Source organism: Gorilla gorilla, chromosome 10, assembly GCF_029281585.2.
Source record: "Gorilla gorilla gorilla isolate KB3781 chromosome 10, NHGRI_mGorGor1-v2.1_pri, whole genome shotgun sequence".
Lineage (NCBI taxonomy): Eukaryota > Metazoa > Chordata > Mammalia > Primates > Hominidae > Gorilla > Gorilla gorilla.
Window position 1 is genome coordinate 90668857 of NC_073234.2, and position 14952 is coordinate 90683808.

General features: G+C 36.2%; 2 protein-coding genes across 5 annotated transcripts in view; one reads left to right on the plus strand and one right to left on the minus strand.

The window, feature by feature from the left end:
• CAPS2 (calcyphosine 2) overlaps positions 1–14952 on the minus strand; it is a 114744-nt gene that overhangs the window by 71262 nt on the left and 28530 nt on the right. The gene's annotated exons all lie outside the window — the stretch shown is intronic.
• Positions 1–14952, plus strand: part of GLIPR1L1 (GLIPR1 like 1) — a 35903-nt gene that overhangs the window by 13056 nt on the left and 7895 nt on the right. The window contains 1 exon segment of the mRNA XM_004053591.4: positions 227–327. Coding sequence (XP_004053639.1) covers positions 227–327 — 101 coding nt within the window.

The window sequence follows — 14952 nt, forward strand, 5'->3', positions numbered from 1 at the left end:
ATGAGAATTACCAGTAAGGAAAAACTAGCTTGGTAGCTCTCATAAAATCAGCCATAACAATATAAGAATTTTAATATAAATATAAACATTAGAAAAAATATGTAACTAATAAATATTTATGTACATTATTTTTTGTAGCATGACAAAGATTATACCAATTCTCTAAATGCATTGTTTGCATAGAATTGTTTTCCATATTTTATCTTGACATTCCTTTTCTTTATAGTTAGTTTGGGCCAATTCATTTTATGTCAGTTGTGCAGTTGCAATGTGTCCTAACCTTGGGGGAGCTTCAACTGCAATATTTGTATGCAACTACGGACCTGCGTGAGTTATTTTCTCTTAAAAATATTTTAATTGAAATTAATGTTGATGATGGTTGCCAAATAAGAGGACCTTATACTAGACACAAGTGTATTTTTGATAAGTAATGACTCCCTCTACAATGCTAATCAAATGAGATAGGTGAAAATAGAAGATGGTGACAGAATACTGCCTTACTTAAAGAAAAATTATACCTATTATAAGATATTTAAACTTGAGAGAGAAAATGATGGAGACTGATAGGTTTAAAAAAAGAGATAATATAAAATATGTTGCCACAGTAATATATAAATACTGAAACACAAAAAAGCTGGAAGATGCTTCTCTAATATAATATAAAATAAGTGGAATAAGAAAATGATTGAGAATGATTGTAAAAGCACATACTTTTAAGAAAAGAACAACATAACTTTAATTGTCTTGCTGATAATTGCATATCTAAATGAAAATATAGCATAAGCTTAAAGGGAAACTCCAAAAATGAAATTCTAGTCCTCTAATCCCAGTGAATCTATACTAGGAAGACTATAGAAACAGTTAATAACCCAGCTCTTCAACAAACATCAATTTAAAAATAAGCAGTAGAAAAGATAAAAACAAAGACAAAGAATAAATATGCAAAACTGATGAAAAGGAGCTGAGATATGCCAAAAAGTACTAGAGAGAGGCAGAAATGTGTATATATCTCTCTGTATTTTCTTCCATGACCTTTCACTTGGAAGCAAAAACAAGAATGAAAAATACAAATTTTTACAGCTTGGGAAAAGTAGAGTTTTTATAGATTCAGAGAAATTATAAAACTACTGACACATTTATTATCATCTTTTCTCTTAAGGAGACTAATCACAAGATTTGAAATGGAAAGAGAATAATAATAGGGGATGAAGGCTCAAGATTTGATGAAAAAGCAGTTAAGCATCATACTGCTTTGAATAAGTCAGGTTTTGGGGTCCAAACAAATTATGTACGTAACAGATTTCTTACGGGTCTTGTGAAAGCATACGAGAATAGTGTTATGTCACCCCTGGCCAAGTGGTAGGGACCAATATACCCTGTCACTTGAAACAAAAGCCATAAAAAGCAAAACAGATGAAGCACATGAAGCAATGGTTTTAAAGACACTGGCTATAATACAAAAAAGGGCTGTGATCTCTGAAAAATAACAACAAAAAAAAGTTAGCCCTATAATTCCCCCAGCTTTCTGTCTCAGTGAGAGTGTTCAGGTCATGGCATATGAAATTACTAAGACAGAGGTTGGCTGGCTCCCTGGGTTGAAGAAATGGAGCTAAAAGTATAGGAATACCAATACAGCTGGAGTTCACGGAAAAGAGTACCAGAGAAAAGAGAACTACACACAGAGAGAACCCTAGAAATCTGCAAATAATATTCCTTGAGTATTGATTAGCAGAGAGTATTGATTAACACATGCACGTGAGGAAACAACTTCAGGCCAGGTTAAGAAGCATCTGAAAGAATAAGAGGACACAGTTCTTGGCACTCACACAGGGAGCAGAACTAAACTGCTCCAGACCCACCTAACAATTCATAATGTAAAACCTGAAAGGATCAAAATGTTCCCATGTAATTTGACTGTATCCCACATAAGAAATGATTGAGAATGATTATAAAAGCACAGAATTTTAAGAAAAGAACAACATAACTTTAACAACAACAACAACAAAAAAAACTCAAGGAGGTTTACAGAAATACACAATACCCAGCACCTAACACTTACAATGTCTGGCATCTAATGAAATATTACCAGCCATATAAAGAAGGAAAAAAATAAGACATAAGAAGAAGCTGAATCAATAAGTTGAAACGAATGCAGAACTTACACAAATGTTATAATTAAAAGAGAAAGACATTAAAATGGTTATTATAACTGTACTCTATATTTTTAAATGTTAAGCAAAGATATGAAAAATATTAAAAACAGAGGACTACAATGTCTGAGATTTTTTAGAAGTTAAAATTAATGAAATATTAGACATTCCAGAAAAAAAGATTAATGAATTCAAAATCATAACATTAGAAATTATCCAAGACAGTGATTCAGGAGTTCAAGACTGCAGTGAGCCATGATTGCCTTGAGAAACAGAGCAAGACCCTATCTCTTTAAAAAAAGAAAAGAAAAAAGTTATCCAAGATAGACTCCATAGAGGAAAAAATATCCAAAAAGATAAAAAGTGTATCAGCTGCAATACAACTTTTAGTGGAAATTGATTTCCTTACATTGGACTCCCTGCTGGCCAGCGGGGCAGGCTGGAGACTGCCTAAGAAGACCAGGTCCCGGGAGGGAGGGGTGCCCACCACCACTGTGGCTCCAGTTGGCCATTTTCCCCTGCTGCTGGTGCCAGCAAGACTGAGTGGTTTGGACCAGGAGTAATTCCCCACAGCACAGCACAGCCACTGTGACAGTTTGTGGCCAGACTGCTTATTTAAGCGAGACCCTGACACATTCCTTCTTGCCAGGCAGGGCCTACCTGAGGGATTTTCAGCACCCCCAGCCAGGGGTTTATGGACAGATCTCTAATTTCCCTGAGAGGAGCCCCTAGGAGGAGGGGCAGCCGCAGTATCATGGACTGCAATCTTACCCTTTTCTGATGGCAAGCTCTGAGGAGTCTGGGTAGTCTGGACAAGGGAAATTCCTGCTTATTTAAGTGGGTCCCTTATCCTATTTCCCCTGACTGGGTGAGATCTCCCAACAGGGGTCTCCAGGCACTGCATACAGGAGCATTCTGGCGGGCATCAGGTCAATGCCCCTCTGGGACAGAATGCCCAGTGGAAGGATCAGGCTGCCATCTTTGCTGTTCTGCCACCTCCACTGGTGATACTTCCAGGTGTCAGAGGGACCCAGGTGAACAGGGTCTGGAGTAGGCCCCCAGGAAACCACAGCAGCCCTACGGAAAAGGGGCCTTACTGCTAAAAGAACAAACAGAAAGCAACAACAGCATCAATAAAAAAAGACCACAAAAACCCCATCCAAAGGTCAGCAGATTCAAAGATCAAAGGTAGATAAACCCTTGAAGATGAGAAAGAATCAACGCAAAAACACTGAAAACTCAAAAAGCCAGAGTGCCTCTTCAGCTGCAAATGATCACAACACATCTTCAGCAAGGGCACAGAACTGGGATGAGGCTGAGATGGATGAATTGACAGAAATAGGATTCAGAAGATACATAATAATGAACTTCACTGAGCTAAAGGAGTATATTCTAACACATTGCAAAGAAGCTAAGAACCATGATAAAATATTACAGGAGCTGTTAACCAGAATAACCAGTTTAGAGAGGAACATAAATGAACTGATGGAGCTGTAAAACACAACACAAGAACTTCACAATGCAATCACAAGTATCAATATCCAAACAGACCAAGTGGAAGAAAGGATATCAGAGCTTGAAGACTATCTTGCTGAAATAAGGCAGGCAGACAAGATTAGAGAAAAAAGAAACAAACAAAACCTATGAGAACTATGAGATTATGTAAGATTGAACCTATGACTGATTGGGGTACCTGAAATAAATGGGGAGAAAGAACTGAGTTGGAAAACACACTTCAGGATATCATCCAGGAGAACTTCCTCAACCTAGCAAGAAAGGTCAACATTCAAATTCAGGAAATCCAGAGAACCCCCGTAAGATACTCCATGAGAAGATCAACCCCAAGACACATAATCATCAGATTCCCCAAGGTCAAAGTGAAGAAGACAATGTTAAGGGCAGCCAGAGAGAAAGGCCAGGCCACCTACAAAGGGAAGCCCATCAGACTAACAGCAGACCTCTCAGCAGAAACCCTAAAAACCAGAAGAGATTGGGAACAATATTTAACATTCTGTTTTGTTTTGTTTTTTTTTTTTTGAGATGGAGTCCTGCTCTGTCACCCAAGGTGGAGTGTACTGGTGTGATCTTGACTTACTACCACCTCCGCCTCCCAGGCTCAAGTGATTCTCCTGCCTCAGCCTCCTGAGTAGCTGGGATTAGAGGCGCTCCCCACCACACCCAGCTAATTTTTGTATTTTTAGTAGAGACGGGGTTTTGCCATGTTGGCCAGCCTGGTCTCGAACTCCTGACCTCAGGTGATCCACCCTCCTTGGCCTCCCAAAGTGCTGGGATTACAGGCATGAGCCATCATGCTGGCCCAATATTTAACATTCTTAAAGAAAAAAATTTTCAGTCTAGAATTTCATATCCAGCCAAACTAAACATCATAAGCGAAGGAGAAATTAGATTTTTTTTTCAGACAAGCAAATGCTGAGGGAATTCATCACCACCAGGCCTGCCTTGCAAGAGCTCCTGAAGGAAGCACTAAATATGGAAAGGAAAAATGGTTACCAGTCACTACAAAAAACACGCTGAAGTACACAAACCAACAACACTATGAAGCAACTATATAAATCAGTCTGCAAAATAACCAGCTAGCATCATGATGACAGGATCAAATTCACATATAACTATACTAACGTTAAATGTAAATGGCCTAAAGGCCCCATATAAAAGACACAGAATGGTAAGCTGGATAAAGAGCCAACATCCATTAGTGAGCTGCATTCAAGAGACCCTTCTCACATGCAAAGACATATATAGACTCAAAGGGATGGAGGAAAATTTACCAAGCAAATTGAAAACAGAAAAAAGCAGAGGTTGAAATCCTAGTTTCTGATAAAACAAACTTTAAACCAACAAAGATCAAAAAAGACAAAGAAGGGCATTACATAATCGTAAAGTAATCAATTCAACAAGAAGAGCTAACTGTCCTAAATATATATGCACCCAATACAGGAGCACCCAGATTCATAAAACAAGTTCTTAGAGACCTACAAAGTGACTTAGACTCCCACACAATAATAGTGGGAGATTTTAACACCCCACTGTCAATATTAGCCAGATGATAGAGACAGAATATTAACAAAAATATCCTGAAGTTGAACTCAGCTCTGGATCAAGCGGACCTGACAGATATCTACAGAACTCTCCACCCCAAAACAACAGAATATACATTCTTCTCAGTGCCACAAGGCACTTACTCTAAAACTGCACATAATTGGAAGTAAATCACTCCTCAGCAAATGCAAAAGAACTGAAATCATAACAGTCTCTCAGAACAAAATACAATCAAATTAGAACTCAATATTAAGAAACACTCAAAACCACACAACTACATGGAAATTGAGCAACCTGCTCTTGAATGACTCCTGGGTAAATAATTAAATTAAGGCAGAAATCAAGAAGTTCTTAGAAACTAATAAGAACAACGAGCTAACACACTAGAATCTCTGGGATGCAGCTAAAGCAGTAGTAAGAGGGAAATTTATAGTGCTAAACGCTCACATCAAAGAGCTAGAAAGATCCAAAATTGACATCCTAACATCATAACTAAAGGAACTAGAGAACCAAGAGCAAACAAACCCCAAAGCTAGCAGAAGACAAGAAAAAGCCAAGATCAGAGTGAAACTAAAGGTGATACAAACAAGAAAAACCCTTCAAAAAAATCAATGAATCCAGGAGCTAGCTTTTTGAAAAGATTAATAAAACAGATAGACTACTAACTAAATAGAATAATAAAGAAGAGAGAAGAATCAAATAGACACAATAAAAAATGATAAAGGGGTATCACCACTGACCCCACAGAAATACAAACAACCATCAGAGAATACTATAAACACCTCTGTGCAAATCACTTGGAAAATCTAGAAGAAATGGATAAATTCCTGTAAACATATGCCCTCCCAAGACTGAACCAGGAAGAAGTTGAATCCCTGAATAGACCAATAACAAGTTCTGAAATTGAGGCAGTAATGAACAGCCTATCAACCAAAAGCAGCACAGGACCAGACAGATTTACAGCTGAATTCTACCAGAAGAACAAAGAGGAGCTGATACCCTTTCTTTGGAAAATAGTCCAAACAACTGAAAAGGAGGGACTTCTCCCTAACCATTTTATGAGGCCAGCATCATCCTGATACCAAAACCTGGCAAAGAAACAACAACAAAAAACTTCAGGCCAATATCCCTGATGAACATCAATGCAAAAATTCTCAATAAAATACTGGCAAACCAAATCCAGCAACACATCAAAAAGCTTATCCATCACAATCAAGTTGGCTTCATCCCCAGGATGCAAGTCTGGTTCAACATATGCAAATCAATAAATGTAATTCATTATATCATCAGAACTAAAGACAAAAACCACATGATTATCTCAATAGGTGCCAAAAGGCCTTCAATAAAATTCAACATTCCTTTATGTTAAAAACTCCTCTCAATAAACTAGGAATTGAAGGAGCATACATCAAAAAAATAAGAGCCATTTATGAGAAACCCATGGCCAATGTCATACTGAATGGGCAAAAGCTGGATGCATTCCCCTTGAAAACCAGTATAAGACAAAAATGTCCTCTCTCACCACTTCTATTCAACATAGTATTGGAAGTTCTGGCCAGAGCAATCAGGGAAGAGAAAAAAAGGCGGGGGGAGGGGGGGGGGTGGTATTCAAATAGGAAAAGAGGAAGTCAAATTGTCTTTGTCTTTGTTTGCAGATGATATGATCCTATATCTAGAAAACCCCATTATCTCAACCCAAAAGCTTTTTAAGCTTATAAGCAACTTTGGCAGTCTCAGGATACAAAATCAATAAGCAAAAGTCACAAGCATTCCTGTACACCAACAACAGACAAGCAGAAAGTCAAATCATGAATAAATTCCCATTCACAATTGCTAGAAAGAGAATAAGATACCTAGGAATACAGCTAACAAAAAAAGTGAAGGACTTCTTCAAGGAGAACTACAAACCACTGCTCAAGGAAATTAGAGAAGGCACAAACAAATGAAAAAACATTCCATGTTCATGGATAGTAAGAATCAATATCGTGAAAATGGCCATACTGCCCAAAGTAATTTACAGATTCAATGCTATTCCCATTAAACTCATTGACATTCTTCACAGAATTAGAAAAAACTATTTTAAAATTCATATGGAACCAAAAAAGAGTTTGTGTAGCCAAGACATCCTAAGCAGAAAAGAACAAAGCTGGAGGAATCACACTACCTGACTTCAAACTACACTACAAGGCTACAGTAACCAAAACAGCATGGTACTGGTACAAAAACAGACACACAGACCAATGGAACAGAATAGAGAACTCAGAAATAAGACCGCACATCTATAATCATCTAGTCTTCGACCAACCTGACAAAAAGAAGCAATGAGGAAAGGACTCCCTATTTAATCGATGGTGCTGGGAGAACAGGCTAGCCATATGCAGAGAATTGAAACTGCACAACTTCCTTACACCTTATACAAAAATTAGCTCAAGATGGATTAAAGGCTTAAATGTAAAACCCAAAACTATAAAAACCCTAGAAGAAAATCTAGGCAATACTATTCAGGACATAGGCATGGGCAAACGTTTCAAGACAAAAACATCAAAAGCAATTGCAACAAAAGCAAAAATGGATAAATGGGATCAATTAAACTAAAGAACTTCTACACAGCAAAAGAAACTATCATCAGAGTAAACAAGCAACCTACAGAGCGGGAGAAAATTTTAGCAATCTATCCATCTGACAAAGGTCTAATTTCCAGAATCTACAAGGAACTTAAGTAAACTTACAAAACAAAAAATCGTTCAAAAATGGGCAAAAGACATGAACAGACACTTCTCAAAATAAGACATTTATGCAGCCAACGAACTATAAAACACAGCTCAACATCACTGGTCATTAGAGAAATGCAAATCAAAATCACAATTAGATACCATCTCATGCCAGTCAGAATGGCAATTATTAAAAAGTCCAGAAACAACAGATGCTGGTGAGGTTGTGGAGAAATAGGAATGTTTTTACACTGTTGGTGGGAATGTACACTCCACAATAGTCAAACCATTGTAGAAGACACTATGGTAATTCCTCAAAGATCTAGAACCAGAAATACCATTTGACCCAGCAATCCCATCGCTAGGTATATACCCAAAAAATATAAATTATTCTATTACAAAGATAAATGCACAAGTATGTTCAGCGCAGCACTATTTATAATAGCAAAGACATGGAATCAACCTAAACGCCCATCAATGACAGACTGGATAAAGAAAATATGGTACATATACACCATGGAATACTATGCAGCCATAAAAAGGAATGAGATCATGTCATTTGCAGGGACATGGATGGAGATAGAAGCTATTATTCTCAGCAAACTAATGCAGGAACAGAAAAACCAAACACCACATGTTCTCATTTACAAATGGGAGCTGAACAATGGGAATGCTTGGCCACACAAAGGGTAACAACACACACTGGGGCCTGTTGGGGGTAGGGTGGGGAGAGGGAGAGCATCAGCAAAAATAGCTAATGCATGCTGGGCTTAATACCTGGGTGATGAGTTGATCTGTGCAGCGAACCACAATGGCACACATTTACCTATGTCACAAACCTGCCCATGCTGCATTTTTACCCTGGAACTTAAAATAAAAACGAAAATATAATTTAAAAAAAGAAAAAGAAAAGAGATGCTAGCAGATTTTTCACTGGACATAATGCAAGAGAAAAGACAGCAATATCTTTAAAAACAAAAGCAAAATAAAACTGTCAACTGAAAATTCTATACACAGAAAATCTTCTAAAAATAAAGGTTAAATATGTTTATAGATGACTGGAGATGATAAGTTTGTGGATAAATATATGTTTTCTTATTTAATTCTCTTTCAAAGATAATTATTTAATCAAAATAAATGTATTGTGATATTGTATATGTAAAATTGAACCACCTTGAAGTTCTTTTAATCCATGGAAGTGCGATAATCTAACTTGATCGTGATAAGTAAAAGATGCACACTATAAATTCTAAAGTAACTGCTAAAATTAAGCAAAAGAAAGAGTAATCGCAAATAAGCCAACAAAGCAGGTAAAATGGAATTTTTAAAAGATATTTAATTAACCCAAAGAAAGGCAAAAAGAAAGGAAAAGGGAAACAGAAAACAGATGAAGCAAATAAAATGAATAAGATGATAGCATCAAACCTAACTATCAATAATTATGTTAAATTTAAATGGTATAAATGCCCTGAATTAAAAAAGAGAAATTGCACAATTGGTTAAGAAATTGAAAACCAGCTTTATGCTGCCTATGACAAACTTTAGGATTCTTTTTTTTACTTTGAATATAAAAACACAAATAGACTAGAAGCAAAAGAATGGAAAAAAGTTTACCATGCTAACATCAGTCAAAGAAGGCTACAGTGCTAGGCACAACGGCAGACACGTAATCCCAACTACTCAAGAGGCTGATGTGGGAGAATCATTTGAGGCAAGAAATTCAAGACCAGCCCTAGCAACAGAGTGAGACTGCATCTACAGAAAAATTAAAAAAAAAATTACTTTGGCATGGTGGCACATGCCTGTAGTTCAGTTACTCAGGAGGCTGAGGTGGTAGTATAAGTAAAGCCTAGAATTTTGCAGCTGCAGTGAACTATAATTTCACCACTGTACTCCAGCCTGGGAAACAGTGTGAGACTCCATCGCTAAATAAATAAATAAATGCTGCACTTTTTACATTAGTATCAGAAAATGTAGGTTTCAGAGCAAAGAATATTATCAGAGATAAATTTCACTTCACAATAATAATTGGGTTAATTAATCAAGAGAACATAAGAGTCCTACATGTTAAGCAGCTAAAAACATAGATTAAAATTATGTAAAATAAGATCCAATATTACTGTAAAGAGAATTAGATAAATCCATAATTAACATTAGATATTTCAATTATCCCATTTGATAAAAGGAAAAACAAGTAGATAGAAAATAAGTAGGGTTATAGAGTTGAACACTCTCAAGCAACTTTACCTGATGGACATTGGTAGACTATACCACCCCAAAACAGAGGAATACATATTTCTTCAAGTGTACATGAAATATTTAATAATAAAGACCACATGCTATGTCATAAAACAGATCTTGATACATTTAAATGTATTAAAATAATACAAAGTATGTTGTTTGATGACAGCAAAATTAAATCACAAATTAACAGAAAAACCATTGTCCAATGTCCAATGTCCAATATTTGAATACTAACATACTTCTAAATAACTCATGAATCAAAGAATAACTCAAAAAAGAAGTTAGAAAGTATGCTGAACTGAATGAAATTAAAATAAGAACATACGGGATGCTATTAAAACAGTAATTATGAGAAAATTTATGGCACCAAAGGCCCACAATAGAAAAAAAAGAACAGTCTCCAGTCAATGACCTTGCCTTCCACCTAAGAAACTAGGGGACAAAAAAGAGAAAAGGAAATCCAAAGTAAAAAAAAAAAAAATGTAATAACAAAAACAAAAGCATACATAAATAAAATAACAAACAGAAAAACAGTTAAAAACATCGATGAAAACTAACGATTAACATTTTATTAATAAAATTTATCATCTGCAAACCATACTGATCAGAAAAAAAGATAAAAATAATATGAGAACATAGGTGATAACACTACAGATGTTACAGATATTAAAAGTAAAATAAGAAAAAAATAATAACATTTATGCCAATAAATTTTACCACTTGGATGAAATGAATTGTTCAAAAGACAAAAATTACACAGGAGAAATAAAGAGAAAAGTATAGAGCAATATCCCTCACAAACATAGGTACAAAAAAATCTAAACAAAATTTAGCTATTGAATCCAACAATATTTTAAAAGCATAATACACTTTATCTAAGAGGGGTATATTCCAGGAATGCAGGTCTCATTTAACATTCTAAAATGAATCAGTTAATCAACCTGAAAATAAGAATTATATGATTATCTCAATAGATTCAGAAAAAGCCAAGCATTCATTCCTGATGAAGACTCTTAACAAGCTAAAAATAGAAGGGAATGTCACAAATCCAACAAAGAACACCTATGAAAAACTGACAACTAACATTATGCCTAATAGTAAAAAAAAAATTGTACGTAACATACCAGAGAGTAAATATGTTAGACTTTGCATGCCACATACACATTTTGTTACATATTTGTGTTTCTTTTTGTTTTGCTTTTTTAAACCATATATATAATATATTATATATATGGTTTAAATATATATAATATATAATAATATATAATATATTATATATGGTTTAAATATATAATATATAATTATATAATATATTACATATAATTATATATTATATTAGTACAGACTGCATAAAACAGATAAATATATAATATATTATTACAGACTGCATAAAACAGATAGAACATAAAAATATAGAAAAACAGACCATAGGACAGATTTGGCCTCTGGGCCACACTGTGCTGATTGCTACTCTATAGAAAAATCCACTGGAATCTACCAAAACTCATCTAAAACAAATAAGTTTAGCAATCTTTTAGGATACAAAATAAGTATACAAAAATGAATTACATGTCTGTATACTAACACTTAATCAGAAATTGAATGAAAATAACATCATTTATAATAGCATCAAAAAATATAAATTATCTAGGAATAGATCTGGCAAAAGAAAGAGACATGTACTGAAAACTACATAATATCATGAGAGAAACTAACAAAGACACAATAGCGACATATATGTTGTTCATGAGTTAGAAGACTCAGCATTGTTCTTTTTTTTTTTTTTTTTTTTTTTTTTTTTTTTTTTTTTTGCTGAATTGATCTATGAATTCAAGACAATCCCAGTAAAAATTCCACCAGGATTTTATTGTATAAATTGACAAGTTGATCAGAAAATTCATGTGGAAGTGCAAAAATTTTGAATAACCAAAACAACTTGAAATAGAATAAATTTAAAGGACTAATACTATTGTTTTCAAGTGCTAATAATATGGTTTTCAAAAGTTATTAAAACTGTAAAATATTCCCAACATTGTGGTATTTGCATAAAGTTAGACAAATAGATTAGTGGAATAGAATACAGAGATCAGAAATAGACTCACACATTGTTGACCACATTATTTTCAACTAATTTTTCAGAAATGCACAAAGGTATTTCAGTGGAAAAAAATTAATAAATCATACTGGAACAATTAGTTATCCATAAAGTAACCTGGATCTATACAACTACAAAAATTAACTCAAAATGGATCGTAGATGTATTTGTTCATTTTCACACTGCTATAAAGAAATACCCAAGACTGGGTAATTTATAAAGGAAATAGGTTTAATTGACTACAGTTCCACATAGCTAGGGAGGCCTCAGGAAACTTACAATGATGGCATAAGGCAAAGGGGAAACAAGCACCTTCTTCACAGTGCAGCAAGAGAAAGAAAAGGAGGAACTTCAAAACATCTTTAAAACCATCAGATCTCATGAGAACTCACTCACTATCATGAGAACAGCATGGAGGAAACTGCCCCCATGATCCAATCACCTCCCTCTCTCAACATGTGGAGATTATAGTTCCCTCCCTCAACACATAAGAATTACAATTCGAGATAAGGTTTGGGTGGGGACACAGAGCCAAACCCTATCATTCAGCCCCAGCCCCATCCGAATCTCATGTCTTTTTACATTTCCCAACCAATCATGCCTACCCAACAGTCCCTCAAAATTTTAAATGATTTCAGCATTAACTCAAAGTCCATAATCCAAAGTCTCATCTGAGAAAAGGCAAGTCCCTTCTGCCTATAAGCCTGTAAAATCAAAAACAAGTTAGTTCCTTCCTAGATACAATGGGGATACAGGCAATGGGTAAATGCTCCCATTCCAAATGAGAGAAATTGGCCAAAACAAAGGGGCTACAGGCCCTGCACAAGTCCAAAATCCAGTGGGGCAGTCATTAAATCTTAAATCTCTGAAATAATCTCCTTTGGCACCATGTCTCATATCGGGGGCATGCTGATGGGAGAGGTGGGTTCCCATGGCCTTGGGCGGCTCCTTCACGGGCTGATATTGAGAGCTTGTGGCTTTTCCTGGTGCATGGTGCAAGTTGTCATTTGATCTACCATTCTGAGGTCTGGAGAATGGTGGCCCTGTTCTCACAGCTCCACTAGGCAGTGCGCCAGTGGGGACTCTGTGTGGAGTCTCCAACCCCACCTTTTCTTTCCACACTGCCCTAGTAGAGGTTCTCCATGAGGGCTCTGCCCCTGTAGCAGACTTCTGCCTAGATATCCAGGCATTTCCATATGTCCTCTGAAATCTAGGTGGAGGTTTCCAATCTTCAATTCTTGACTTCTGTGTACCCACAGGCCCAGCACTGTTGCAGTCTTTCTTCCCCTTAGCTCAGATAAGTCTGAGGTCTTGTCTCACAACCAGGAAGAATTTCCAGTGTGCAGACACTGGAAAGTGAGTGGAGTAGAATTAATTAAGCAAAAGAGAAACTCTCAACAAAGAGAAATGTGGCAGGAAGGGGATGGTTCCCCTACCCAAAGGCTGGAAAGTACCTCTTTGTGGCTGGGACTGGGGCTCTTTAGGGACTCAGAATGAAGAGTGTGTGCTGATTGGTCTGTGAGTATGCCAAAAAAAAAAAAAAAGTTAAAGTGAAGAAACCACTCAAAGCTGGCCACAACAGTGTAGAAAACTACTTAGGAAAGGGTAGGTATATGTAAACTAGGTGAAGGGTGGGTATCAATCAGAGGAGAGTGCACCAAACAAGAAAACAAGTTCTCAATCCAGTCCAAAGATTTGACTTGTAGCTTGGCTTTCAGGTTTTAAACTGTCTTTGGCTTGAAGGTGGGGTTTCACCAGGAACCCAACCCTATCTGCCTAGGCATTTGGCTGCCTCCTGCCACTCTCAACACCATATGGAAGTCACCAAGGCTTGGGGCTTGCACCCTCTGAAGCAACAGCCCAAGCTGTACCTCAGCCCGTTTTAGCTGAAGAAAGAGATGTAATTGACTCATGGTTCCACGTGACTGGGGAGGCCTCAGGAAACTTACAATCATGACAGAAGGTGAAGGGGAAGCCAGAACCTTCCTTACAGTGCAGCAGGAGAGATAAGAGAGAAGGAGGAACTTCTAAACACTTTTGAAACCATCAGATCTCAGTAGAACTCACTCACTATCATAAGAACAGCATGAGGGAAACCACCCCCATAATCCAATCACCTCCCTCCCTAAACGTGGGGCTTACAGGTTCCTCCCTCAACACATAGGAATTACAATTCAAGATGAGATTTGGGTGGGGACACAGAGCCAAACCATATCAATAGACCTAAATGTAAAACCTACAACTATAAAAACTTTAGAAGAAAAGATGAACAAAAACCTCTATGACCTTTAGATAGCCAAAGATTTTTAAACTACCACATTAAAACAATGATATATAAATTTAATGTCATTAAAATTAAAAATAACTACGATTCAAAGACACTGTTAAGAGAATGAAAAGACAAGCCACCTGGAAGAAAGTCTGTAAACAACAATAATAACAGCAACAATTATCAAATAAAGGATGTACCCTGGAATATAGGAAGAACTCTCACAACTCAATATAAAGAAAACTTAAAACTCAATTTTAATTTTTTTTAAATACAAAGAAGATATGTAGGTAACAAATACACACATTAAAATGCTCAACATCATTCGTCATTTAAAAAATACAAATTAAAGTCACAATAAATACTACTACACCATTATTAGAATGGCTAGAGAGTGACCATGCCAAATGCTGGGGACAATGT